Source organism: the organism of the source record quoted next, unplaced genomic scaffold (assembly GCF_019419815.1).
Source record: "Pyrus x bretschneideri cultivar Hongxiangsu unplaced genomic scaffold, Pyrus_bretschneideri_v1 Contig59, whole genome shotgun sequence".
NCBI lineage: Eukaryota > Viridiplantae > Streptophyta > Magnoliopsida > Rosales > Rosaceae > Pyrus > Pyrus x bretschneideri.
In genome coordinates, this window is record NW_025999797.1 from 1,353,395 (window position 1) to 1,379,446 (window position 26,052).

General features: G+C 36.6%; 2 protein-coding genes across 5 annotated transcripts; one reads left to right on the forward strand and one right to left on the reverse strand.

The window, feature by feature from the left end:
• Window positions 1-3,672: 3,672 nt before the first annotated feature.
• LOC103935247 (transcription factor SPATULA-like) lies at window positions 3,673-6,591 on the reverse strand. Of its 4 annotated transcripts, none has more exons than XM_048571382.1 (8): window positions 6,097-6,591; window positions 5,611-5,706; window positions 5,419-5,484; window positions 5,258-5,323; window positions 4,609-4,887; window positions 4,460-4,529; window positions 4,212-4,305; window positions 3,673-4,115 (listed from the first exon to the last, which is right to left on the reverse strand). In XM_048571382.1, exons 1-8 carry the CDS (start codon window positions 6,475-6,477, stop codon window positions 4,082-4,084), a joined length of 1,086 nt encoding a protein of 361 aa, XP_048427339.1. In that variant the 5' UTR covers window positions 6,478-6,591; the 3' UTR covers window positions 3,673-4,081. The 4 variants fall into 4 exon arrangements, with proteins under 4 accessions (XP_048427339.1, XP_009343288.2, XP_009343287.2 ...); XM_009345013.3 differs by having other exon boundaries at window positions 3,673-4,126; XM_009345012.3 differs by having other exon boundaries at window positions 4,212-4,341.
• Window positions 6,592-18,726: 12,135 nt separating this feature from the next.
• LOC125471196 (F-box protein At5g67140-like) lies at window positions 18,727-25,902 on the forward strand. Its single transcript, XM_048571372.1, has 5 exons — window positions 18,727-18,943; window positions 19,072-19,218; window positions 24,958-25,093; window positions 25,189-25,287; window positions 25,411-25,902. The coding sequence occupies exons 1-5, from the start codon at window positions 18,855-18,857 to the stop codon at window positions 25,618-25,620; spliced, it is 681 nt and encodes a 226-aa protein (XP_048427329.1). The 5' UTR covers window positions 18,727-18,854; the 3' UTR covers window positions 25,621-25,902.
• The last annotated feature ends 150 nt before the right edge of the window (window positions 25,903-26,052 follow it).

Sequence of the window (26,052 nt, forward strand, 5' to 3'; positions counted from 1 at the left end):
ACTTACAATTGTTGTTAACAACATTCTTTTATGTAATAGTTATGTGAGAGAATCCCTTTGTTTAACATTATACTTCCACTTTTCCCCTCATTTTCTGATTATTTCTCTGTGTTTTAGCCTACTTTTTGTGATCATCAGAACCCACTATCATGGGTTTGATGGGGAATAAGCACATGCACTTGAAAAGATGACAGATGCTGAGAGTCTTCAGGGACACGGAACTTAGGGCATTCAAGTTTGTCCTTTTTGTTGTATAGTGTTTATTTGATCATCTTGGTCTGTCCACGCCACCTCTGAAATTCAAGGGGCTCCGTTCCGACTCCCTGCGCTTTCAAGAAGACCACGCCATCAAACCCCAGAAATTATCGACCGAAAGCAAACCCTATGATAAATAATTTACGAACGCAAGTAATCCTTTACCGCAATGATAAAAAGAAGTTGAGCTCTTTATGATTACGTAAATTCAAATCCTGTCGATAATTAAATTAATATCTAATCTAATAAAATTTATCGTTTGACAAAAAAATAAAAATAAAAATTCATGACCGACTTCGCTCCATCGCTCAACCTCTTCGACAAAAAATCCATTAAATGTTTTGTTTTGTTTTATGGGCCTTTTTTGTTGTTTTTCGTCCTCATAATTAATAAAAATTCATTAAATGTTCTTGGTTAAATGTTCATTAAATGTTCTTGGTTAAAATGTTGTTTTATGAGGGTTTTTTGATAAAACTTCCTTTTTTTATATTTGTATAGATGAAGTCATATAATTCTTAGGGTTCGTTTGGTGTGCTATATGAGATTGGATTTTCAGAATATAATTAGATTGGCAATGACTGATAAGACAGAACTTGTAACATGTATAAGGATACGTTAGATAACTCACTCTATTATGAACTCATAACCTATCATGTTCATTCTATTTCATATTTGACACAACAAACAACGGACTAGACTCAAGTTCATTTTAATTGATCACAACCTGTTTCATCTGGCCCACCAAACGAGGCCTCATAGTTTTGAAATTCTCAAATAATCAGATTCCAAAAATATTAAATCTGGAATGAGTTTATGAAATTCCAAAATTACAATTCCAAAATTGGAAGTGATATGTAATTCCGAAACATTTTGGATTGAAATTGAAAACGTGTATTTGACCGAAAGTAAAGCCTTGCAGAGTGGTTCAAATATTTTATTTTTATTTTTAAACGACTTCAATTTTTGTTATGTTACTAGAAAAGGCACTTATAAAAATAAATGATTTCTCAAAAAGCATTTCCAAGAGAAACTTGTGTAAGATTAGCTACATTCTCCATTTTTACGAAAGTAAAATGCTTTGATCTCCCTGTAAATTTGTTATATATAATTTATTGAGTATCAAGTAGTGTAGGGAAAATCTACTGCAGACATTGTGTAATCGCCTAATGATTCACATACTATCTCATTTTAAAATTGGTACAATTGTTCTAGTTCAGTATGTTACGATTTAATTGAGTTGATATTAATTAAATAAGGAATTAACTTGGTTCTTTAATGATTGGGAATAAGTTCCTCTTGAATGCATTTTGTAGCCGATTCCTCAAAATTTTACTGCTTATGACTAGAACCGTTTATATGATAATCGCTTGGGAAAGATCATATTTTGAAGAAAATTAATTAAACGTGAGATCGTTTGGTATTCCAATTGTATAAAGAGATGGACAGATTCGGTAAAATAATTATAAACCGTCTATTTATTTGCTACAATTGATTGACTAACCAACCTTGGTTTTTACTGATTCTTTTTGTAAATATAATCTTTACATAGTGATTTATAATATGAACGGTTCATATTATAAATCTGAAGTGTAAATCGGCCACTAAGTGATTTGAGGAGGAACTCCTCAATTTTGAATAGCCAAGCCTTTCTCTAAATAATACTAGTGACAAAGTACTATTATCTATATACTCCTGCCATCATTCCCTTCTATTTCTTAGGAACGCTGACAGAGATAAATATCATTATAAATTAGTATAAAATATTGCTTATAATAATGATAAATAAATAAAATATATAGATGTATTTATTTTTTGTTTTTCCTAGCTAGTAACATAATAAATAGATTGGTTGGTTTCAATGAATCTGCTCCAGATTAACAAGTCAAGATAAGAATCTACTTAATGCCCTTAAATAGTTTTATTTCTTCCTTTTCTTTTTCCACCTCTTGAGAATAATTCCCATAGTCCAGCTGAGTTGAATCTTTAGACCAGAAAAAGGAGAAACAAAATGAAGATGAAATTGGTAAAAGTAATACCCTTGACTACGTTTAGGCTATTCAGCATTGAACTTTCCTTTGAAGTTGAAGACAAAACACAACATACAAATTTGATGGCAACCTATAGTAATACTTATTTATATGTGTCGTGTTCATGTTAACTCATTTGTGGATAACATGCAAATTAGTACAAAAATAAGAGCTATATAATGCAATAACTTACACATTATTCATAAAAAATGAATAAAAGCAATCAATTTGTTAATATAATATTATATTCGTGTTGATTTTGAGTCTTGTTAACGTATTGTATCCGAAACTTAGTTCTTAAAACTTTCTTGACCCTTGACTTGTATGAAAGTTTTTCAGTCACCTGTGGAGAAATCCAAGTCAATTGTTGGAAATTCCAGTTTTCTTGTTCAACGTTTATTCCATCCCATTTGTTGGTAAACAGACCAAGAAAGAAAAATATAAGAAATATGGAAAGAGTAGTTCATTTCAAGCTAAAACCTGAAATTTCTCAGTGATCCACAGGTTTTAGTGTTGAATATTTCAAGAATATATTCATATATTTGTTGGCTGAAAAGTTGGGTATTTGTCCAACCGTTGCTTCTTTTCGAGTGAAGCATTGCAGCATATGACATTCTATAATATACATATATATGTTATATATGTATATATATGAATATAATATATATATATATATATATAATATAATATAATATATCGGTGCTGCATTGTGTAGCATGTGTGTGCGCAAAAATGATGGTACCAAAATGTTGGATTTAATTCAACTTTGTATCTTTTGGTTGAACTACAATTTTTGGTTAAAAGACATGACGTTTTATCAAATTGTATGAGTAGAATTAAAAGATATAAATAATCAATATTTATTTTCTGAAAATTCTAAATAGAAAACATGTTTTTTGGGTCAACAGTATTAAGAATGGTTGTATATCTTCAACTAAAATGAAAGGATTCGATGAACGGGTGCTTTAAAGCCTATAAATACCTATTGTGGCATAATGTTTCACACACAATTTTCAAAAATTTGTTTCTACATTCCTTGCTCTCTTTTCTCTTCATCACATTCATACAATTTCTTTCTAGTTATTTCTAAGGAAATACAATTCGGTTTTGCTAATCGAATATTTCATACTTCCTGGAAGTAACTTGTCAAAAACCCTCTAGCAAATTCATTCGAGTGGGGGCAAATAACACTTTAAGAAAACGATTCAAGTCGTACCTCAAAATCATCATTCGAATTATTCTCTATATTTCTACATTTTACTCTAACATTTAGCAAATTTTTTAACAATCGATAAAAAAAAGTTCGGTAATTTGTAACACCTCTACTCCAAAGCTGGAAGATCCTGAGATCTCTGCAGAAATTAAATATTATGAAGTAATACCAAAGCAATGAAACAAAACACTACATAGCTGGATTTTATGAACACGATTTTCATATAGTTCATATATAACGAACAGCGGCCCCTTATTTCAGACATGACAGATGATTTATAATGTGACGAGGAGCATAATTTCCAAATAAAAGGAACCACAGAAAGAAGGGATAGATAGAGTTTACATGTGTCTCATCCCCCACCCTACTATTTCTACCAATTACGTATCAAAAGCCTTGCCAAAGCATTGAAGAGAAAACTCTTACGAATTGCAGGTCTGCTATGAGGCATACGCATAATTCGAGCGTGCAACCGAGGCTCTAAGAAATTTTGGAGAATTACATAAGCTGTTACAAGTTGTGGCTACACCAAATCCAAAATGTGTAAAGAGTATCCGAGCTTAACATGCATCATCCATGCCTTCTTTCAGTTTTGATGGCATCGTTTGAGACCCTTCTTCCTGTGCAAATTCTAAATGCGAATTACATAGTGAACATACGGTGCACATAACCATGTGAAGAACGGATAAAACATTGTATTGATCAAATGTACTTACCTATCAATGTGAAAGTTTTGTTCTATAGTATTCAGGAGACTGCCTTCCTGCCAGTCCCTTCCTATGATGCGTGTATCAAAAGTACTCTTCGAATCTGATACTCGTACGTTAAAGGGAAGTGAATCAGTGGCTGTGCCTCCCAATTCAAAATTTTCCAACAAACAAAATACATGTTAGACCAACACTAGGATCCTGTGTGCATACTGTTCGAGTTATTTGAAAGGGCAACTGTAGGATCATCGACCCACCTGAAAGATTCATCTCCGAACAATTTACATTAATTTGTTGGTGCTGCAAAAGGTCCTCCCTGCAGATTTCCTTCATATGGAAAATAATGTAAAAAGGTTAATATCGTTTGCTTAGTTCGGTATGCATTATTCACACAGCGATAATTTACCTGAGATGAGGCTGGCAGTTGAAAGGGTCCCAAGTGAGCCTGAATTGACGGTTCCAACCCAAACGACGTTTCTGAATTAACTACATTTGACATGTCTGGTACATATGACTCATTTGCAGCGGTGCATTGGTTGGATAAATTGAACAAATTTGTCATGTCCAAATGCAGAGGCCTAATTTCCTCACCGAGCTCCATTCTCATTTGCGAGAGCTGTATGGGTTGCAGCGTTCCAGGTAGGCACAAAGAATGTAGACTCATACCATTTCTCATTGATAACATCTGAAGTACAAATCACAAAGTAAATCAATCAAAACCAAATTCTCGATTTTTATTTCTCCGATCATCAGTGCAGTTGGCATTTCATAGGCAAGTTTCAACCAGAACCATAAGATTCTTCAAACAGTGCACAAACCGCAGTCACTGTTGCAAAGCTAAAAGCTGACCTATTTCATTCAAAATTAGGGCCCCTAGGTGCATGCACATGGTTGGATCATACAAATCATATTTGAGTTTTCCTTGGCATTTCATTGAATGGGGAATGCAATGTGTGGACTCAACATAAGGGATACTAGAATTAACACGAGACAATGAACTATGAACAGCACTTGAAGCTTCACCGGAAACTAAGAGCAAAAACGAAAGCTAATACCTGAACTTGAAGCTGAAGCTGCTTGAGGTACTCAATGGCTTCATCAAGCATAGAAGCTTTGTCCGTCTGCCCACATTAACAAGATGAACCGTCAACTCGATAATCAAAACGACTCACACACAAGAGAACAAAAATCAAGCATCTTGGTGTGTCTAGCTTACCTTGTTAGAATTTGGGATGAGATTTTGCAATGCCTTCATTTTCTCGTTGATCCTATTCCTCCTCCTCTGCCAAAACAAACGGAATAGCATCAAAAATCACCAACGAACGCGATTTTGTCACGGAAAAAACAAAACAGATACCAGAAATTTGCATATTAACTCAAGTAAGAGGCTCTCAGATTATAAACCCACCTTTTCAGACAAATTATGAACTTCTGCAGCTCTGCTTCTCTTTGAAGAACTCCGTCCCCCACCTGACTTCGCTTCCACAAACGCTTCGAGACCCTCCTAAATTTATAATTCCTCAACATCTTATTCAACTTAAAAGATTCACATTAACTCACACTAACAAAAGAAAAAAAATGGGAAATTAGAAAAATCCAAAATTTTATTTTTCATCTTCTTAATTACAGCCTACTGTTTCAGTCAAAACACCGTTCTTTTCCTTTCCTTCATTTTCTTACCATCCAAACGAACCACAAAGAAAATAGTATCAACTCTAAGGGATCAAAAGCTTCAACTAGCCAGGTAAGGCATGAAAGTCCATTAATTTTAAATACTCTTATTTTCTTGCACTTTCCCTACATTTTCTCAGCAACCAAACGCACCTTAACTAAAAATATATATTAAAAAAAATCACAACTTTCCAAAATTCCAATTCTCAGAAGAGCAAAGTACCTCGCTTTCACAGTCATACTCGTCGGCCTCGTTCTCACTAGCCGCGAACGAAGACGACGACACATTGGGATTACCGGCGGACACAAGCGCGGCGGAAGAATCAACGGCCGTGATCTCGTCCCCGAAGAAACCAGAGTGGCACGGACGCTCGAGATTACCAGGCAGAAGAGCACCAACGGACGGCGAGGGCGAAAACAAAAACTGCGGGGCCTTCCCCGGCTGGGCCGCAACGGAGGCCAAAGAACTAGACGAGCGCACCAAAATCTGCTGCAGAAAAAGCGACATGTCGTCGGCGGCCGAATGCGGCTGAGCAGCTGGAGAAGAAGAAGAACAACAAGTGGCATTTTTGTAATACTGATCATATTCGTAAGTGTCCCCCATTGCTGCAAATTTTGCTCTGTGTTTTTTGTGTTGTTTTGGATTTAAGCTTTTGTGGGGGTTGGAGTTTTTTATGATATTACTTTGTTGCGTCTGGGAGTGTGGCGGAGTGGGCGGGTTTACGTCTGTCTGCAGATTATACTAAACTTAATTAAACTAAATTAAATTAAAATTTAATTAAGGAAGAGGAGTGAAGAGAAGTCGCACTCACTGTTGCCACACGTGAGGGGCACTGACTGATGGAGTCCTCGTAGTAGCACTGTTTCTGTAATTAATCATGTTGCAGAGTTTTCTGAGTATTCTGACTCTTTCCCTCCGTAATCCGTACACAGTTTATGAAATATAATTATAATAATTATCGAGTTTGTCTCAGTCTAGGACTAAATGATCCAAATTTGATGATTAATCACTTCAGCGCATAAGTTACACCAGAGTATATGTGAATTTTTGAACCGTAAATTCTTTTACTCGAAGACAATTCACTTGAAAAGATTGTAAATCAAGCCAAAACTTGAAACTTATAATTATTTTAGTTTTCCTCATTGTTCTTATTCATCACTTTGAGTTCTACAACACAAAATATGTCATAACAAAAAAAAAATACTACATATTGATTATAATTCCGTTTTTCTTTCATTGCTAGGAACTTATCGATTTAATTTTCCTTGGATTCTAGCAATTTGACAAAGTTGCCAAGGCCTTTCAAAAAAGAGAGAAAGTAGGAAGAACTCTTTGTCAAATGTCAATGCATGTCAGGCAAAAATGGAAGTACAACCCGAAAGACACAACACTGCAGGTCAGTAGTGTACTAGTGTTGTGTTCTGTTGAGTAATCGCCACCCATCAAGGCTATCATGACCTCTGGAGGTAAAGGATCGCAAGTACATGGACAAGTCTAAATTGGATTTCGATCCAAATAGAATGCTGCGAATTTCTTGAGTGCTTCTGTTCCCTCCCTAAATACGCAGCTACTCGCAAAATCCACTACATTTTACACTATCATTAATCATATTTTCAAATAAGAAATCAATATTAGAAGTTGTACAATTAGAACTAAAGCATGCATATGGCTCTTAAACTTTACAAAAAAAATATTGTAAAAATACTTATAAAAGTAAATGTATATGGATGTTACAGTTTTTCTATAAGAGTACATCTCGCTCAATGGTTCAAGTTTTGTGTAAGTTTTAATCGTGGCAAAAATTCATTATTTCTATATGCAAGATTTAACAGTTTTGATTTTTCAAACCAATGATATGCACTAGGGAATAAAAATTACAATGTTACTATGAAGTTTATGTCATATATGACACAAGATATGAGCTATATATAAAGAGAGTTTTAACGAAAAACCCGCGGTACTGTTCACTTTAAAGAAAAACCACATTTTTACACAAAAAAGTTAAATCTGGTACTATTTACTTTACCCTTTATTTTGTCTTTATCGTTAAAACTCAAAGTTTTCAAGGCATTTTCATTAGTTTTCCTATATATAACGAAAAACACACCTATATTCTCATGAATATAGCCGAGGCAAATGAACCTGGTGTAGGAGATCCTGAACTCTGTAGTGATCTAGGTAACTTTGTCTTCAGGTTCTAGAACCCAAGGCCAAGACGCGTTCTTTCCTCGACCGTAATCACTCAAGTATAAAAGTCAGAAGCCCATTCGACACCACTGTGGAGCCAAAAATGATTGAGAAAAATATGGAGGCGACACATGGATTCTAGGGTCAAAAGGACAAAATTACCTTTGAGGAATACCGGAACTCCTACACGCAAGCAGTAGACAATCATGACTCAATCAAGGTCAAAAGTGCTCAAAATAGGTAATCATTCAAAACCTATTTCATCTATCCTCATCAAATCTTCTCCACAAGGTAACCCCCAAATCATTCAATTCAAATTATATTTATTAGTTAATTAATTGATTTATTACTCAATTAATTTATTAATTAGCTAACAAATTATGAATCACACTCAAAAAACCATCCAAGTGGCAGATCTCCATCCTCCCAAAGGGGCCAGCCATACCCATATAAACGCCACCTTATTTTCTCCAAAACTCAATTCCAACTCTCTTGCAAAATTCTCTAAATTCTCCAAACATTTTTCCCTCAAAATTCTAACTTTGGCATCGGAGGTTCTTCGGCCAAAGCCCCCCTCCATTCATCGTGGGCGCGTGAGGCTAGTGGTCTTGACCTAAGATGTTATTTGTTTTGTAGGTGCAATTTTGTCCAAAAACAAGAAAGAAGAAATTTGCATCCACAACCACCACCACATCTATTCTACTTGCTTGGTTGTGAGTTAGTACGCTCGCATTCACATTAGCTCATAATTACTTACATGTGCGCCACGTGCGCAATGTAATTTTATTGTCAACAGTAATACAACACCCGTTGAACAAGCTGTAATTAGATTTCAAACTAGTTATTTATAATAAATCAAACATGATATCTCCTAATTAAAAGCAAGAGCAAGATTTTGTATATCCACGTTGTAAATTCGTAGTCAATAAGAATCAAATTGCCTTAAAAGATGCAAGTTTACTTTTATAACATGTAGTACTAAGTGGTTCGATAATCAATAATAAGATCTTATAGGTGTCAAATGAATTTTACAACGATTAAATTTTCCACAGAATCTATACTACTGTATGGTTCGTATCAACCTAGAGGATGAGAAAAAAAAAAGAAAAATGATGAATATTTTTATTAACCATAATTATGGCTGTAATTTTATGGTAACAAGCATTTAGCCTAACGGTGTTCTTACCCTCGATATAATTGTTTTGTAGTTTTTAGAAACAGGCCACTCACATCCTTGTCTATATCATGTCCGAGCCGACGTCACCTTAACCAGACACAAAATAATGCAGCTAAATATTTATCAATATCTTTTGTTCTTTCGCTTTGCCTTATTTTCCTTTATCAAGCATACGTGGCAAACTCCAATTGGGTTAAATGATATCGTACCCGACCCTTTATAACTACCCTACACGCGGGACCACCAGAGCACCCGTGTTACCATCAACAGACGTCATACACGTCGGATTATCACCCAAACACGGTGAAGTACTTGACTCTCTCTATCTTCGGGTGGGTCAGATTTTGATATGGACGAGTCAAGAGGATAAGATGATTAACTCCTTGAGATTTGTATCGCCATCGGACGATCAGATATGACTTGCTCGACAATCAATAAATCGAATTTGATTGGTGGATCGGTGAAATTTAGGAGCTTTATGCTCGCTGTCATACATTTCCAAGGTTGAGGACGCACGTTCAAAAGTGAATACAACGAGATGCGGGTCCTGAGAATTTAGATTTCTTAAATCATTTTTAAAGAAAATGTTAAATTCTGAGTAGAATGTTATGTAATCAAATTTGAAAGTATAAACAAACTTTAATCGGTATGTCAATTCTATGTGGATTAATATATGAGTTTTTATATGTCAAATTTGATATGTGAAAAAATATGATGTCAACTAATTTTTAATTATTTTATTATGTGAGTTCTATTAATGCATTAATTATAGATTTTGAAAATTTATTTTAATTGATTTTTTTTTAAATCGGTCATACAAATATCATTTATAACAAAAAAAAAATATTTGACATTATTATGTCAGCCATCAAATTAACATTTGACATTTATCTTTTGATATCTCAATTCGAAATGCTCATAGGTGAGTTTCTTAAGTTGGGGTTTTAATGTTTTTAAATTCTTTACCATTTGTATAACAAAATAAATTGTTAAAAAATAAAAATAAAAATCTATTTTTGTATTAAATATTATGAAAAAAATAATATCAAAAGAAGAAAGATATATAATCACTATCCAAATATCACATGTCTCACGTTTTTAGACACAAATATACTTATTAAGTTTACTTAAACTAAATTTTCAACAAATTCTTTTTTAATTGATAAAATAGTTAACTCATTCTTTTTCTTGTGACATTATTGATTGAAGATTAGATTTGAAAAACTTTTATTTTGAAAAACTTCTTTGTGCAGAGGCAAATGTTACCAGTATGGTTAACAAAATTCTATGCAACCCGTGCATTTCGAAAACAACTATCTATTTATCTAAGATATCTCAAGTCACTTCCATTGCCCGATTTATTTCATTCGGTAAAGTTTCTCTCAAGATTCTTAGCTTTAGAAATAAGTTTTTCCCATCAATATTAAAACGTTCACCATGTGAAGATTGAGAGCGGAGAGCGATGGTTTTTGTGAAAACAAAGAGAGAGCAAGTGGGGTAGTTTTGATAAAATAAAAAGACAGACATTTTGATTTTGAAAATTTAATTATAATTGAAAGAGTAAAATTATATTTACATGTGAGTGAGGGAAAAGAAAAAATAGTAAAATTTTGTTTGTGAAAAATTATATTATTGCATATGATTTTATTTTTTGATATCATATCTTTATTGAAGTTAAATTGGGGGCCCCTCTGAAATGATAGATTTAGGCGGGCGCCTTCTTTGACTAACCTTAGGGCAGGCCCTACAACAAAAGACTATTTCAGTGTGCGCATAACACAGACATGTACGTCATATGTCATTATACAAGTAGAAAGACACTTGAAAAAAAAAAACTTCCCTCCACTATGACATAAGGCCCCATGTTCTGAGCACATTGAAAAATCTCATGTATACAACAATGGATATAACGCCATCTCTCTAGCTATGAAGGGCTAAATGTAGCTATTTATATTCTTTAGAAATTACTTTAGAGCTAAATTTTTTCAATCTCCAATCATGCAAGCCTATATTTTATTTCCCTTCATATTTATTACTTTATAGGGCCAAACTTTGTCTATCCTGGAACTACATGTTGCCTGTCGTGGAACCAGACTATGTCCGATTCTTTTAATCTGCCTTTAGCTCTTTGGATGAAGATTGATTTTGTCAATCTTAAAACTAAACGTGGCCTATAGTCTTTGGCTAGAAATGGTCTATCCTCCATTTCACCAAACAAGTATCCAAGTTCCAACTCTTATTCATAGAATTTGAACCTCAAACATTTTCAACAAAGAAGAAGAGAATTAGCATTCCAAAATTATTTTGGTTTGCTACATAATGAGCATTCCTCCATAAAAATGTCATATTCTCCAGTATTTTGAGAAGTGTGGGAAATTGTAGATTTTCAAGGGCCTATATACTCAGTCCTTTGTTTTCTTGTAGCTATAACTTATTTCTCAATCAAACCCAGAGAGTATTTACCCATACACTCAATTTTCACAGTTTTACTCTTATTCTTCCCTCCTCTAACTTTGACCTTTATATACAATATTTTTTTAAGGATAGTAGTTTATCTAAGAAGGGTTGGGAAAGATAGTTGTTTATCTAACATACCCGAGGCAATAGCCTGATCGCCGGGGACGAACAACCTTGATTCTTCGAGTATGCTAGTATAACCTTGAAGGCTTCATGTTCTGCATCGTCACAATTGCTAGCCGCAAGAGTAAATTTCTTGGGACCAAATCTAATCTAACATCTAATTTAACAAATCTATCATTTGACCTAAAAAAGAAATCTAAATATTGTATAACCTTGAGAAGGTTTGTTGTTTGAAGTATCAATACTAATATCAATGAGTTTTTTAGAGCGTCGATAACAAATTTAAGGGATGAAATCATCTAAATTTAGATCCTCCATCACTTGCAGATGAATGAGAAGTAGAGAAATTGGTACTTTTCAAATTACAAACATAATCACATATCTATATTACTTATTATTGTGGCCTAATGATATTTTTCTATATTTGTAGATAAAATGTTTTAAGTTCGAATTTTGAAAATGACAAGTTTGTAACCAACAATATTTCTCTACCCCTTAATGTAAATCATGCTTGTATATATAGAAAAATATAACGACTTAGTACTTACCCATAAAAAAAACTTAAATGCATATAATACTTTTGCAGAAAGGTACTAATTAATAAACAATCCAAAATTCCAACCACACTCGATGTGGTAAACTGTATTCAATAGAGTTTTTAACGGAGAAATGAGAATGACACATTATTTTTAGCTTTTTTTGTTTAATTATGGCATATTCATTCCGTTTGATTTATTCAATTAAATGATTAGAGATAAAAAAGAGTGAAAAATACTTTCTTTTTTTAATTTTATTTTTTGAAGAAGATGATAATTTATTATCATAACAAAGTTACACCAAATGGTCCAAACACAAAATTAAACACAAATCAAAGATATGAACCAGTCAAACAACATAAAAAGGGCCAAATACTAGGATTGAAGCTCAAAACAAAAGAACAAACTCTACGAACCCAAATTACCCGTCTACCGCAAGAACCACTGCCCCTGCCATCATCAAACCAAGGAAGAGGCAAAGAACAAGTCCAGACAAGAGATCTGCAGAGGATGGGGTGAGTGCGACTAGGATGAAAGAAAGTGGTGGAGGAAGATGGAAAGCTATAGATCGAGAAAGAGGGTGAGGAAAAACAAAACAAGAAGAAAATACAAGATGGGCATGCCACCCAAATCTGAGACAACCGCTCAGAAAAACTAAGATAAAAGCTCAGAAAAATGAGACAAAACGCTTAGGAAAGAGAGGGGGTGCGTCCGACACCGACCGAAGTCAGGGCCGACGGCAAGCAAGCTTAGTTCTTGTTTGGGCGAGAGAGAACAGAGGGCGAGTATGTTTGAGAAAATTCACTTCCCTTCTAAAGACTGAAATGCAGGTAAAAACGTCGAGCCCTTGTTGAACTCTTTGCTAGCCTTTACCCACTTTCGCCGATAGACAAAGTCCTGAAATTAGGATTCATAACTTTATCTGACATCAACAAAAACTAGAGTAGTTATTGCGCTAAATCGATCAACAAAAATTTTATCTGACATCAATTTGCATGTGCGTAACTTGAGATGCCTCAGGTTTGACCCTTCACCGCGCGGAAGCAACTGAGTAGGGAAGTCATAATGGTCAATTCGGGTCCAAGTGCGTTCAGATATTTTGTCAGAACTGAAGGCAAGGTCGAGGATTTCAGCACCCTTTGTAACAGTAAACTCGATCCGGCCATTGAAGCAATGAGGATGCTTATTTCCAAAGCAGCAGTGTAGCTTGAAGGATTCGACTTTCGAGCCCAAATATGAAGCTAAGAATGCATCTATGCTTCTCTGAAAATACCACGCATTGAAAATAGAAACTGTTCCGGGAGTCCATGTGTCTGCTGCATCAGAAATTATGTCACGCCAATTGAATTCAAGATTTGACCTGTATCCATACAATTTCTTCCACCGGCGTGATAATTTGCTAGTGCGTATAGCATCCCTTATCAAACTGATAACTACAACTATTCCCAAAGAATAAAACACTAGTAAGGTCAAAAGGAAAAGAGAGAAAAACGCTTAAAATAATATTTTAGAAACCAGATGTGGACAGTAAATATCACAAGTAAGAAAGTTTTTTTCTTCTTTCTCGATTAAAATTATACATTCAAGCAGCATGTAAATCTCACATCTTCACACGCCTCTCCATGTGTGGTAAATTTTCATGTTTAACACTAATAACTCAAATTGCGTGACATGAAACAAGTGTGACTGTTAACTTTCATACATGAGGCAACCTATTATGATATTATGAAAGAAGTTGAGATTTCACCATAAATCCAATTGATATAATAGAAAGTGATTCGACCACTTATAAACTCTTGCAAGATTTTTCTTTTCACAAATAGAAACGCTTTTACGATCACATCTTCACACTTCCTACCACAACATTTTGTATGATAGGTCATGCTATGTGGGATGTGCAAACTCCAACTAGCTAGCTGCAGTACTTGTATGAAGCGGATTTACGGCTATTGTAACTTCAACTAATAATATCATATCAAGTGTAAGTTTTAATTCATGTAATTCAACTTCAAATTGCTGATCTTGTCTCATATACTCAGGCCAGCCCAAATTTCTTGGACCTAAAGTCCTTTTAGTTTGGCCCAGATATTTAATGAAAGCCTTAATAAGAAGAGAAATGATGAAACCACGTGGATTGAATATGATGCCAAACCGATTGACGATGAAAGCACGAAAAGTACAAAAACAAAAGGCATGGACAATAAAACGCAGAGATACTTTGGACACAGATCCTCTCCGGATCTGAGCCTATAAATCAATAGATCCAGACCATTGAAATTTGATTCAATGGCTACAAATAGGAGGCTTCATTAAAAGTTATAATAATTGTAGTCGTTATATCAAATTTCAATGATTCGAATCTATTGATTCCTAGGCTAAGATCTGGAAAGGATCTGTGTCCAGATACTTTATCAAACACACAAGTTATACGTAAAGTGGTTTTATCAAGAAATAACGTAAAGTGAGAAAAATAAAACAAAACGAAAACAAGTAGCCATAAAGTGAGATTCTGAATCATGTAAATGTTTGAGCTTAAAAAATAGTAAACCAAATTCCCCAATGACAGACCCCATCAAAAAAGAAAAAGAATATGTTTGTAGAAGAATCTTTTATAATATATTTTAAAGGTTTTTGAATATTAGTCCTTACAAAAGATTAAAATTTAAAAAAAAATTGGTGCTAGATTACATATTCAATTTAATCCCTTAAAGTGTACTTTTATCAAAATTTATATTCAATTTTTGTTATTTAATGTGTGTTTTTATTTAATCTCTCCACATTAAATTTTAATTTTATTAATATGCACATATTTAGTTCTTTAATTATAAATGAACATAAATGAGAAAATATTAAAAGAAATTTGTGATACAAAATATATAAATACATGATTGTATTGTGCCGAAATATATATAATTTACTTTTTTGTACCTACATGATTTTACCGAAATATATTATAATGAACCTAAATATATGTACTGAAATGTATTATATTGAATTAATGTACTTAAATATCAATACCGAAATGTATGTACCAAAATGTACGTACCAAAATGTATGTACCGAAATGTACGTATCGAAATATACGTACCGAAATGTATTATATTGAATTAATGTAACTAAATGTCAATTCCGAAATGTATGTACCGAAATGTATTGTATTGAATTAATGTACCTAAATGTCAATACTGAAATGTATGTACCGAAATATAGTATATTGAATTAATGTACCTGAAAGTCAATACTCAAATGAGAGGTATTAGGTTCGAATCTCGTGGATGGCGAATTCGATACCAAACTAAGTTGTCCATTGTATGGCTTAGCCGAACCTCTCTCACCTTAGTGTAAAATATATCGTTGTACTAAAAAAATAAAAAAAAAATAAAAAAAACTCAAATGTGTGTACCAAAATGTATGTACTGTGACATCCCGTCCCGAGATTATAAAAACGTATGTGTGAATTTACCTTTTTACCCCTAGTTCGTTACATTTACGTTTAGTGTTGGTTGTGTGGTGTGGCATGTGTTGGACCCCACACACACACTCACACACACTGTCTTTCACTCTCCCGTGTTTTCCTCTCCCTCTGTCTCTTTTCTGTCACTTTTCTCTCTCTCTCTCTCCCGAGCTCCCATTTCTTCTTCTTCCTTCTGAAAACGTACGGACAACACACACATCACCCAAACCTTGATGAATCGAAGGAACCAAGGGCATTTTTGGACTCGTGAAGCTCGTACGAGTGCAACCATACCATTTTCAGGTGAGAAATCCTTCGTTTTCATGTCGATTGGAGGTAGTCCGATTTAGGTACTATTCATGCAAACTTAAACTAGCGTGTTTTTGGGATTTTTAAGCTTGTAGATGTCTTAGTGAGGTCCCAAGGAGCCTCGGAATACTTCGTTGGAGAAGTTTGGACGTCGGGATCATTGTGGTCAAAGTTGGCCGGAGCTTTCGAGGCTTTTTCCGGCGAATCCACGGCGAGTTAGGGGTCGAGGCAGGTATGGATGTGTTCGTCTCGTCAATGCCTTCATTTTGATATATCGTACGTCGAAAATGGTTAAGAAATAAAGAAGTTATGACACTTTGAAATTTACCCAGAAATTCCGGCAAAACACCAACTCCGGCGAAACCAGTCCGGCGACGCGAGGAAGAAGACGCGCGCGTGGGCAGCGCGTAGACGGGGCGCGTGGGGGCGCGTGCGTGGTCCGAATTGAGTTCTAAAAATTGTCACGCGTTCGTGACGTCGTGTAGATCACCGTGGTATATTCATACACCCAAATTGAGCAACGTATGAGAAAGTTATTGACGAATGTTTGGTGTATGCGCGTTAAATAACGATAATTTGGTTACTTTTTGTATAGGTGAAAATTATACAGAAGAAGAATGTAACCAATCTAGGGGAGGCTCAGGGACCTACGAGACGTCGATGTGATCTGTGAGTGGGCAGTTTTGTTTTCGTATATATACGTATGCTTGACGTATTTCCCAGAAAACGTATTTTAAAAGAAATACGAATTGAATATCCTGTCATGTATGCATCGTATTTTAATATGTGCATTACCATAATTATGCATACTGTTGCATGGTGCTGAGGAGGCCCAGGTAAGCTACTTTTGATATACATTTGATATACATTTGATATACGTATAAAATACGTTTGGAATACGATTGAAATACGATGGAAATACATATAAACCTATATACGTTTATATTTCCAGAAATTGGTTAGAAAAGGTTATTTGTTTCATGCCATGCACCATATGTTTGTCGTTATGCATCATCACATGTATTAGTAGTGGCATACATATATTTATGCGTATTGGGTGCTGTGGATGCACAGATAAGTGCTAGGTAAAGGTTATTCATATTTACATTCAGCAGTAGTTTGAGATGCTTTGAGAGCTCATAACCTGATCCCCGGTGTTAGTGCTCGCCCTGAGCAGGGCCAGTCCTTCACGTGATGTTCACCTCCCCGCCCTTTATGCTCAGCTTGGATCCAAGCTAGGTGCATAGCCTGTCGTACAGACCACATGAGGTGGTTCCGACTCGTAGGTGACGTGCGATTATTCGCCCAGTCTTACGTGATCGTAGCACTAGAACGTATATATATATACGTAACACCCAGGCATGTCGTACAGACCACATTAGGTGGTTCCGACTCGTGGGCAGGTTCAGTTGTTTAGTTATTGAGATTGAGATTTGAGCTCTAGATTCAGCCGTACAGGTCACTTTAGGTGACTCCGGCTGTCAGATTATATGTTGTTGATATGAGTTATGCCTGAGCATTTACCTTTTATTATGAGATTCCGATGTGAGTATGATTGGCATATCTTGAGCATAATTGGCATACCCTTGAGCTTGATTGACATATTTATACATACGTATATATGTTTATTTTCTGGGAAAGTATACATGTTTTACGGAGAGGGGTTACAAAGTTTTGAGAAGTATTTGGACTTAGAAAAGATTTGTTTTACTGACCCACTCAATTTTGGTTTTGCGCCCCTCCAAGTTCAAGAATTGCAAAGGTGTGGTGACTACGAGGAAATTCAACGGTGTTCTGACAGAATGGACCAAATGAGGACTCACCTTCGGGTGGTTTATCTTAGAAGTTGTATATTTTAAAGTTTCCGAACTGTGTAAATGGTTACGTCACTCTCACGTGACGGCCAGCATGCCCTCCTTCGGGACGGGGTGTGTCATGTACCGAAATGCATGTATATGTTTGTATCGATGAATTAATGTACTTATATGTTTGTATTGATGGATATACCGAAATATTCAAATATATTAATATACCTAAATGAAGAACATACAAAATTGTTATCGGATTATATATTATAAAAAAAAATTAGTTGCCTAAATGTAGACATTAAAATATTATGATAAATGAAATGAAAATTAAATGTAATTAATACATTAAAATAGGAATAAAAAGATAAATAAAACATCAAAATATAACTAATAAATGAGATGATTAAATGTACTAGGACTAAAATTGGATTTTAATCTTACACAAGGTTATAGTCTAAAACTTATCTTTTCTAAGGATTAAAATAAAGTTTTCTATATATTTTATTATTCTCCAATTAAAGTACATAAAAGATTACAAGTATTATTGTATATGTATTTCACGGATGCTGGAATCTATTTGCAATTTAACTAGTATTTACATGGAATTTGCAACAACTTAAACCTTCACGTGCGGACTGCAAGTCAGTGATTGCAAAGATGTGCCGGACCTGGATTATTCATGAAAAATGACGAAAACATGAGCACATCTTGTCCGGCTTTCCATTTATTTTATGGTTTTTGGCATTTTGCTACAAAAAACTAACACACACATATATATATATATATATATATATAAAACCTTTCTCCAATTTTACGAGTCTACGACTTTTCAAGCTTCAACGTACCACAGGCACAAACGCCGAGTCCCTCAAAAATCTTTTCGGACCAAATAACAATCTTGTTTTTGTGGAGTGGAAAAACTTGGTGGGATGGAGGGAGAGGCAGAGATTGATCGGTTGCCAATAGACCTCTTGGCGCATATATTTGTTCTCATAACTTCCTTCACTGATTTGGCCCAGTAAGTTCTTAACTTTTTTTTCCATTTTAATTTTCGTTTTTATTTTCTTCTGTATTTTTGGTTTTTGTTTTCTGGGTGGTTGTTATTTTTTGGTATTAATTTGTGTGGTGGTTGTGAATTTTGTGAAGGGCAAGCGGTGTTTGCCGGAAATGGAAACAGGCGGTGAAGCAGTCTTTGGGGCGGAGGGAGAGTTTGAGCTTTGCAGGTTGGAAGATGGATGATGACTCCACATCTCGTTTGCTTCGCTCTGCTTACAGCCTTAAGGAGCTCGACATGTATAATATTTATACTCTCTCTCTGTTTCTTACTAACTATTTATTTAATTATTTATTTTTAAGAAATTCTGTTAATTTTTAAATGTCAGGGGGATTCTTCCAAACAAAAGTTTCTAAAATTTTACCCTTTGGTGGTATTTTCTATAAATTTTGTTGATTTTTAGAGTTTCAGTGACTAATTAGTTACAAGTTAAAGTTGTATGGAGAAGGTTATGCGCATTGTTTCTTGGATTATTTTGTAGGTTTTAAATTTCTGTGTTTTTGGTTGTAAAATATAGCTCTGCAGCTACTCAGAACTTGGTGTAAGTTTAGAGCTTCCTGATCTAACAAGAACACGAACGGTTTGGTTGAAGTTTACGATTTCTTGCGCAATTTTGAGTGTCATTTATCATGATTAGTCAAATAACTTACCTCCAAGTTTTCGTGTTCGGTACTCAGTAGGTCTGTAACGATTAGGTTGTACTTCAGAAAAGTTCTCCGGGTTAGAAGTGTTCTTATCTGGTGATTCTGTACTTAGTACAGGGTTTACTGTCTAGCAACACAAAAGAAGAAATTGTTAAGGAAAATATCTCTATTATTTAGTCAATATTGTAAATTGATATTGTGGTTATTTCCTTTCCTATTTAGTTTCTGGACAAGCCTTACTTGTAGGCTATAGTTTAGGTTTTCCTTTACCCGTATGGTTGTATAAAAGCTGTAAACCTAGTTGTTCAATATACAAGTATTACAATCCCATTCCGTGATTCTTATGATGGTACCAGAGTGATTGATATCTGGGAAAGTAAACAGTAAACACATAAACAACCCTAGCAAACCCTAGCCATGGGCGATAACACAGACACGAAGTCGAAGTCAACTTTCTCGAGCATGACTTCACATCTAAAGTGGGAGAGTCCTAATCATCCACTTTATCTCCATCATTCAGATCAACCCGGTGCAGTACTTGTGCCGCAGTCATTGGTGGAAGACAATTACAATACATGGATCCAATCCATGACCATGGCCTTAACGGTCAAGAACAAACTAGGGCTTGTTGATGGAACTGTCAAGAAGCCGAGTGAAGATGAACATGAAGAATTGCAGCAATGGAATCGATGCAATAATCTGGTTAAAACATGGCTCTTAGGATCCATGTCAAAAGAAATCTCAAGTAGTGTCATCAACTGCAAGGATGCAAGGCAGATGTGGCTTGATTTACAAGAACGGTTTTCTCATGCAAACATCGTTCAATTGTTTCATGTAGAAAACGAGATCCATGATTGTGTACAAGGCAACATGACGGTAAGTTCATATTTTACCAAACTAAAAGGCTTATGGGACGAGCGCGATGTGTTGTGTTCTATCCCTGCATGTAGCTGCGATACAAAGAAGGAAATCATCTCATATGTTGAGACTCAGAAAACAATGAAATTCCTCATGGGCTTAAGTGATTCCTTTTCCACTGTTCGCAGCAATATCCTCCTTCTTGAGCCTTTACCCACAGTGAACAGAGCCTACTCTCTTGTTCTTCGCCATGAGAAGCAGGCGGAAGTCTCAAGTGGAAAAAATACCTCTCAACCTGACGCAGCAGCATTTGCTGTAAAGACCGGTGGCCGCGAGCTTGAAACTGAGAATGGTGGTCCTCGCTGTGGTAGATGTAGCAAGACAAACCACAGCACCAAAAATTGCCGTGCCCATCTCAAATGCACTTTCTGTGGATGGAAGGGTCATACCTTCGAATATTGCCGCAAACGTAAAGCGGCCGCTGAGACTGAACAAAGCCGCTCGACACCTTTCAAGGGCAATCAAGTTGCCGTGCATGACAAGGAAGATGGGATGCCAAGCTTTCCTTTTTCTCAAGACGATTGTAAGCAGATCCTTGCCATGTTGAACAAAAACCGTTCCTCACTTGCCAATCACGTGGGTAACTCTTCAACTAATGAAGAACTTTCAGGTAAAGCATTTTCTCTCATGCATAATGGCATTAAAAATGTTTGGATCTTGGATAGTGGTGCAACGGACCACGTTGTTTGCAGCCCTCATTATCTCACATCATCAAGGCCAGTTACAAATCACACTGTCCAACTTCCAAATGGCTCTCTTGCCACGGTCACTCACATTGGACAAGTGGTCTTCTCTCCCACACTTGTGCTTGACAATGTTCTGTGTGTTCCATTCTTTACCTTAAATCTGATATCCATTAGCAAACTTGCATATGATTCCCTTTATATTACCATCTTCCTCAAACAGTTTTGTGTCATACAGGACCTACGCTCGGGGAAGATGATTGGGACGGGAATTGAACGGGAGGGCCTCTACTATCTCGACCCATCCAAGAAAGGAACATGCAACACCATTAGCACAACCAACCCACATCTTTGGCACCAACGCCTCGGACATCCATCCAAAACTGCCTCTATGTTATTTCCTTTTAAACCAAGTTTTTGTGATTCAAATAAGTGTGACATTTGTCCCTTAGCCAAGCAAACAAGAGCACCATTTTCCCTGAGTTCCATATCCACTAAATTTTGTTTTGAATTGCTGCATGTTGACATCTGGGGGGGTTATCACGTTCCTTCTATTTCTGGTGCAAAATATTTTTTAACTATCGTTGATGATTACACTAGGAGCACCTGGATTTACCTAATGAAATATAAATCTGATACACAGCAGCTTCTTGTGCAATTTGTTCATTTGGTCGAAACCCAATTTAATGCTAAAGTCAAAATCATTCGTAGTGATAACGGCCCCGAGTTTAAGCTTGCTAGTTTTTATGCTCTGAAAGGTATTGTCCATCAAACCAGCTGCGTTCACACACCACAACAAAATGGTGTTGCTGAACGTAAGCATCGCCATTTATTAAATATTGCCCGAGCTTTACTCTTCCAAGCCAACATGCCACAACGTTTTTGGGGGGACGCCATACTCACTGCTGCCTATCTCATTAACCGCACTCCCACACCCCTTCTCCATGGGAAAACACCCTATGAAATGTTGTTTCAAACAACCCCCAGTTACTCGCACTTACGTGTGTTTGGCTGTTTGTGCTTTGCCTCTACTCACGCCTATAAACCTTCCAAATTTGATCCTCGTTCCCGTCGTTGTGTCTTTCTTGGGTACCCATATGGCCAAAAGGGTTATCGACTTTTCGACCCCCATCTTAACAAAATTTTTGTCTCTCGGGATGTGCTTTTTTTTGAAAATCATTTCCCTTATCATTCTACCACTTCCGCTGCTCAACCACAGTCCACTCTACCCCCACATCCCTTATTACCCATTGCTGTCGATCCCTTTCCTGTCCCACGACCCATACTACCCTCCACATATACACCCACTGAGCCATCCACCTCCCACACACCCACTGAACCATCCTCCGAGCCCTCACCCTCCCCACCTCCTTCTCCTCATTCCCCACCTGTTACACCCCCACCTGCACCATCCCCCGACACCACCATTCTCTATTCCCCCTCCCCAACTCAACCTGTTCTACCCACTCCACCACGCCGTAGCACACGCCCCACCAAACCCTCTTCTTTTTTGCAGGACTTTCATGTCGAGGTTGCTCTCCCGTCCAGACCTGCTCCCGCTTCTTCTACGAACGTGGCTCTTTCCTCGTCAGGTACTTCTCATCCTCTCTCCACTTCTTTGTCCTATGATCGACTCTCTTCTCACCATAAGGCCTACATCACTAATCTTTCTCTCATTCGAGAACCTACGAGCTTTTCCCAGGCTGTCCGTGATTCACATTGGCGTGATGCCATGCACCATGAGCTGGCTGCTCTTCAAGCCAATCATACCTGGACCCTCGTGACTTTGCCGCTGCATAAACGTCCCATTGGTTGTAAATGGGTTTACAAGATCAAACTCAAACCTGATGGCACCGTTGATCGGTACAAAGCCCGCCTTGTTGCCAAAGGTTACAGTCAAATTGAAGGGGTTGATTACCAAGAAACCTTTGCTCCTGTCGCCAAGTTAACCACCGTCCGTGTGCTCCTAAGTGTCGCTGCTGTGCAAGGTTGGCATCTTCATCAGCTGGATGTCAACAATGCTTTCTTAAATGGTGACCTTGACGAGGATGTCTACATGACCTTGCCTCCTGGTTTCGGACGAAAGGGGGAGACTCGAGTATGCAAGTTGAATAAATCCCTCTACGGTTTAAAGCAAGCTTCAAGGCAATGGTTCATTAAGTTATCTCATGCTCTGAAGGCTGCTGGATTTGTTCAATCACGGTCCGACTATTCACTATTCGTCCGAAGTCGTCATGGTAACTTCATTGCTTTACTGGTATATGTTGATGATGTGATATTAGCAGGGAATAATCTGCATGAAATTGAAGAAACCAAGAAGTTCCTCTCTCAGCGTTTCAAGCTCAAAGACTTGGGGCAACTCAAATACTTCTTGGGAATAGAAGTTGCACGATCAAAGCATGGAATTACTATATGCCAACGTAAATATGCTCTCGAAATATTGGAAGATGCTGGGTTTCTAGGCGTTAAGCCTTCTCGGTTCCCTGTGGACCAAAATTTGTCACTCACACAAATGGAAGGAAAGGAGCTGAATGACCCTTCATCGTATAGACGACTTGTGGGCAGGTTAATATACTTGACCATAACAAGGCCTGACTTGGCTTATGCTGTTCACATGCTAAGTCAGTTCATGGAGAAACCTCGACAACCACATCTTGATGCTGCACACAAGGTCCTCAAGTACATTAAACAAGCACCTGGACAAGGGATTTTTCTTCCTTCCACAGGCTCATTGCAATTACAAGCATTTTGTGATGCTGATTGGGCTAGATGTCGAGATACCAGAAGGTCGATAACAGGGTTCTGCATTTTGCTTGGTCACGCACCTATTTCTTGGAAGACTAAGAAACAAACGACAGTATCTCGTTCGAGTGCAGAGGCCGAATACCGTTCCATGGCCACCACATGTTGTGAAATTGTATGGCTGAAGAATATTTTGAAGGACCTAGGAGTGAACCATTCGCAGCCAGTGAAGTTGTTTTGTGACAATCAAGCAGCATTACACATTGCTTCAAATCCTGTTTTTCATGAAAGAACGAAGCACATAGAAATCGATTGTCATCTAGTACGAGAAAAGATTCAAGAAGGAATGGTACGCACGGCTTACATACGGACCAACGATCAACCAGCTGATATTTTCACTAAGCCGTTGAGTTCAACACAGTTCGAAGTTCTCCTTGGCAAGTTGGGTGTTATTAACATACACTCCAACTTGAGGGGGAGTGTTAAGGAAAATATCTCTATTATTTAGTCAATATTGTAAATTGATATTGTGGTTATTTCCTTTCCTATTTAGTTTCTGGACAAGCCTTACTTGTAGGCTATAGTTTAGGTTTTCCTTTACCCGTATGGTTGTATAAAAGCTGTAAACCTAGTTGTTCAATATACAAGTATTACAATCCCATTCCGTGATTCTTATGAGAAATCGTTCTGTTTGTTTGCAGGCTTATTAATAGATAAACTCAGACTTTGCCAATTTCTATGCTTTTTATTTTGCCTTTTCATCAGTTTTGCATCTGATTACTGCAAGTATTCGATTTGGAATAGTCTGGTGTCATGTATAACAGCTTAGTTAAAGGTCCTAGGAGGGATACCTAATACTGTCGTAGTCTCAGCATTTGAATTTCATGATTTAGTTATTTCATACAGCTCATTTCAAGATTTAGTTCTTCCGAGATGTACCAATTTGGTTCTTTCATGGTTTAGTTCTTGATTTATCTTCTTGTTTACTCAGTTCAAGGAGTCGTTGGAGTTGCCAGATAACCGACAGTGGATTGTACAGAATATCTATGGCAAAGTGTATCAGCAACTTAACATCAATATCGCTATGGGGCATCACAGGGATCACAGATAAAGGTGTTGTTCAACTGGTATGTGTACAAGCAAATGTTGCATCTTTGATCTACTGCTTTCATTTACATGAGCTATGGAATAACTTTCTCAGTTCGGCATTCCTTTCCAACAGATATCAAGAGCTAATTCCTTGCACCACCTGAATATCGGTGGCACATTTATCACAGATGACTCGTTATATGCCATTGCTCATAGCTGTCCGCATTTGAAGGTAAGTTGTTCATGGAAACTACGACATGAGTTTTCATTTCCCCAATTTTGTTCGAGTGCATTTCACTTTTGTTTGTTCTATAGATGTATGCTAAACGTGTGTACTCTCTGTTGTGAATTCCAGACTGTCATCCTGTGGAGCTGCCGTCATGTGACCGAGACCGGCCTCTTTGTTCTTGTAAAATATTGCCGCAAGCTTGAATCCATCAATTTGTGGGGGACGAGAGTTCCTGTAGACTGCTTCCTTGCTTTGATCACTATCAGTCCAGCTCTACAGATAAAACCGCGAGGACTGTCGTTAAATGTGGACGCTTCTATGTTGCCCATTGTATAAGCCGCCCATTCACAGTAAGTTCTTTCGACATTTCCGTATATAATTTTCGTTCTACAGCTCAAGGCCCTCGATGGGAGGTTGGTTGAGGTTAAATTGTCAGCTCAATATCCTTGTTCTGTATATAATTCACATGAACTACCACCACCTATATTCTTTTGTGCAAGGTGTGAATAAGGGTTGAAATTCAAAACCCAAAAAGAGATGGGACTAAAAAGTGATTGGCATGATTGTTTAGATCCGACTCCAAGTCAGATAATCAAGTATAGACGAGTGATTTCTGCACATTATTTTTTGAGAAATTGTCTTATAACTAATAGGCAAAGGGGTACGTAAAAAGTAAAAAAATGGATAAATCATTTTCCCCTTGGTGCAAAAGGCCTCATTAGACCAATTTTGTATTGAATTTTTTCACCTTTCAAAGGTAGATTAGGA

What these genes read in the sequence shown, in the direction of transcription:
- LOC103935247 (XM_009345010.3), bottom strand. Translation starts at nt 6,477, where the DNA reads ATGGGGGACACTTACGAATATGATCAGTATTACAAAAATGCCACTTGT. An exon ending in TCATCCCAAATTCTAACAAG is followed by an intron (nt 5,324 to 5,418) that starts GTAAGCTAGACA and finishes TAATGTGGGCAG; the next exon opens with ACGGACAAAGCTTCTATGCT. An exon ending in CAAAACTTTCACATTGATAG is followed by an intron (nt 4,127 to 4,211) that starts GTAAGTACATTT and finishes ATTCGCATTTAG; the next exon opens with AATTTGCACAGGAAGAAGGG.
- LOC125471196 (XM_048571372.1), top strand. Translation starts at nt 18,855, where the DNA reads ATGGAGGGAGAGGCAGAGATTGATCGGTTGCCAATAGACCTCTTGGCG. An exon ending in AGCCTTAAGGAGCTCGACAT is followed by an intron (nt 19,219 to 24,957) that starts GTATAATATTTA and finishes TTGTTTACTCAG; the next exon opens with TTCAAGGAGTCGTTGGAGTT. An exon ending in ATAAAGGTGTTGTTCAACTG is followed by an intron (nt 25,094 to 25,188) that starts GTATGTGTACAA and finishes CCTTTCCAACAG; the next exon opens with ATATCAAGAGCTAATTCCTT.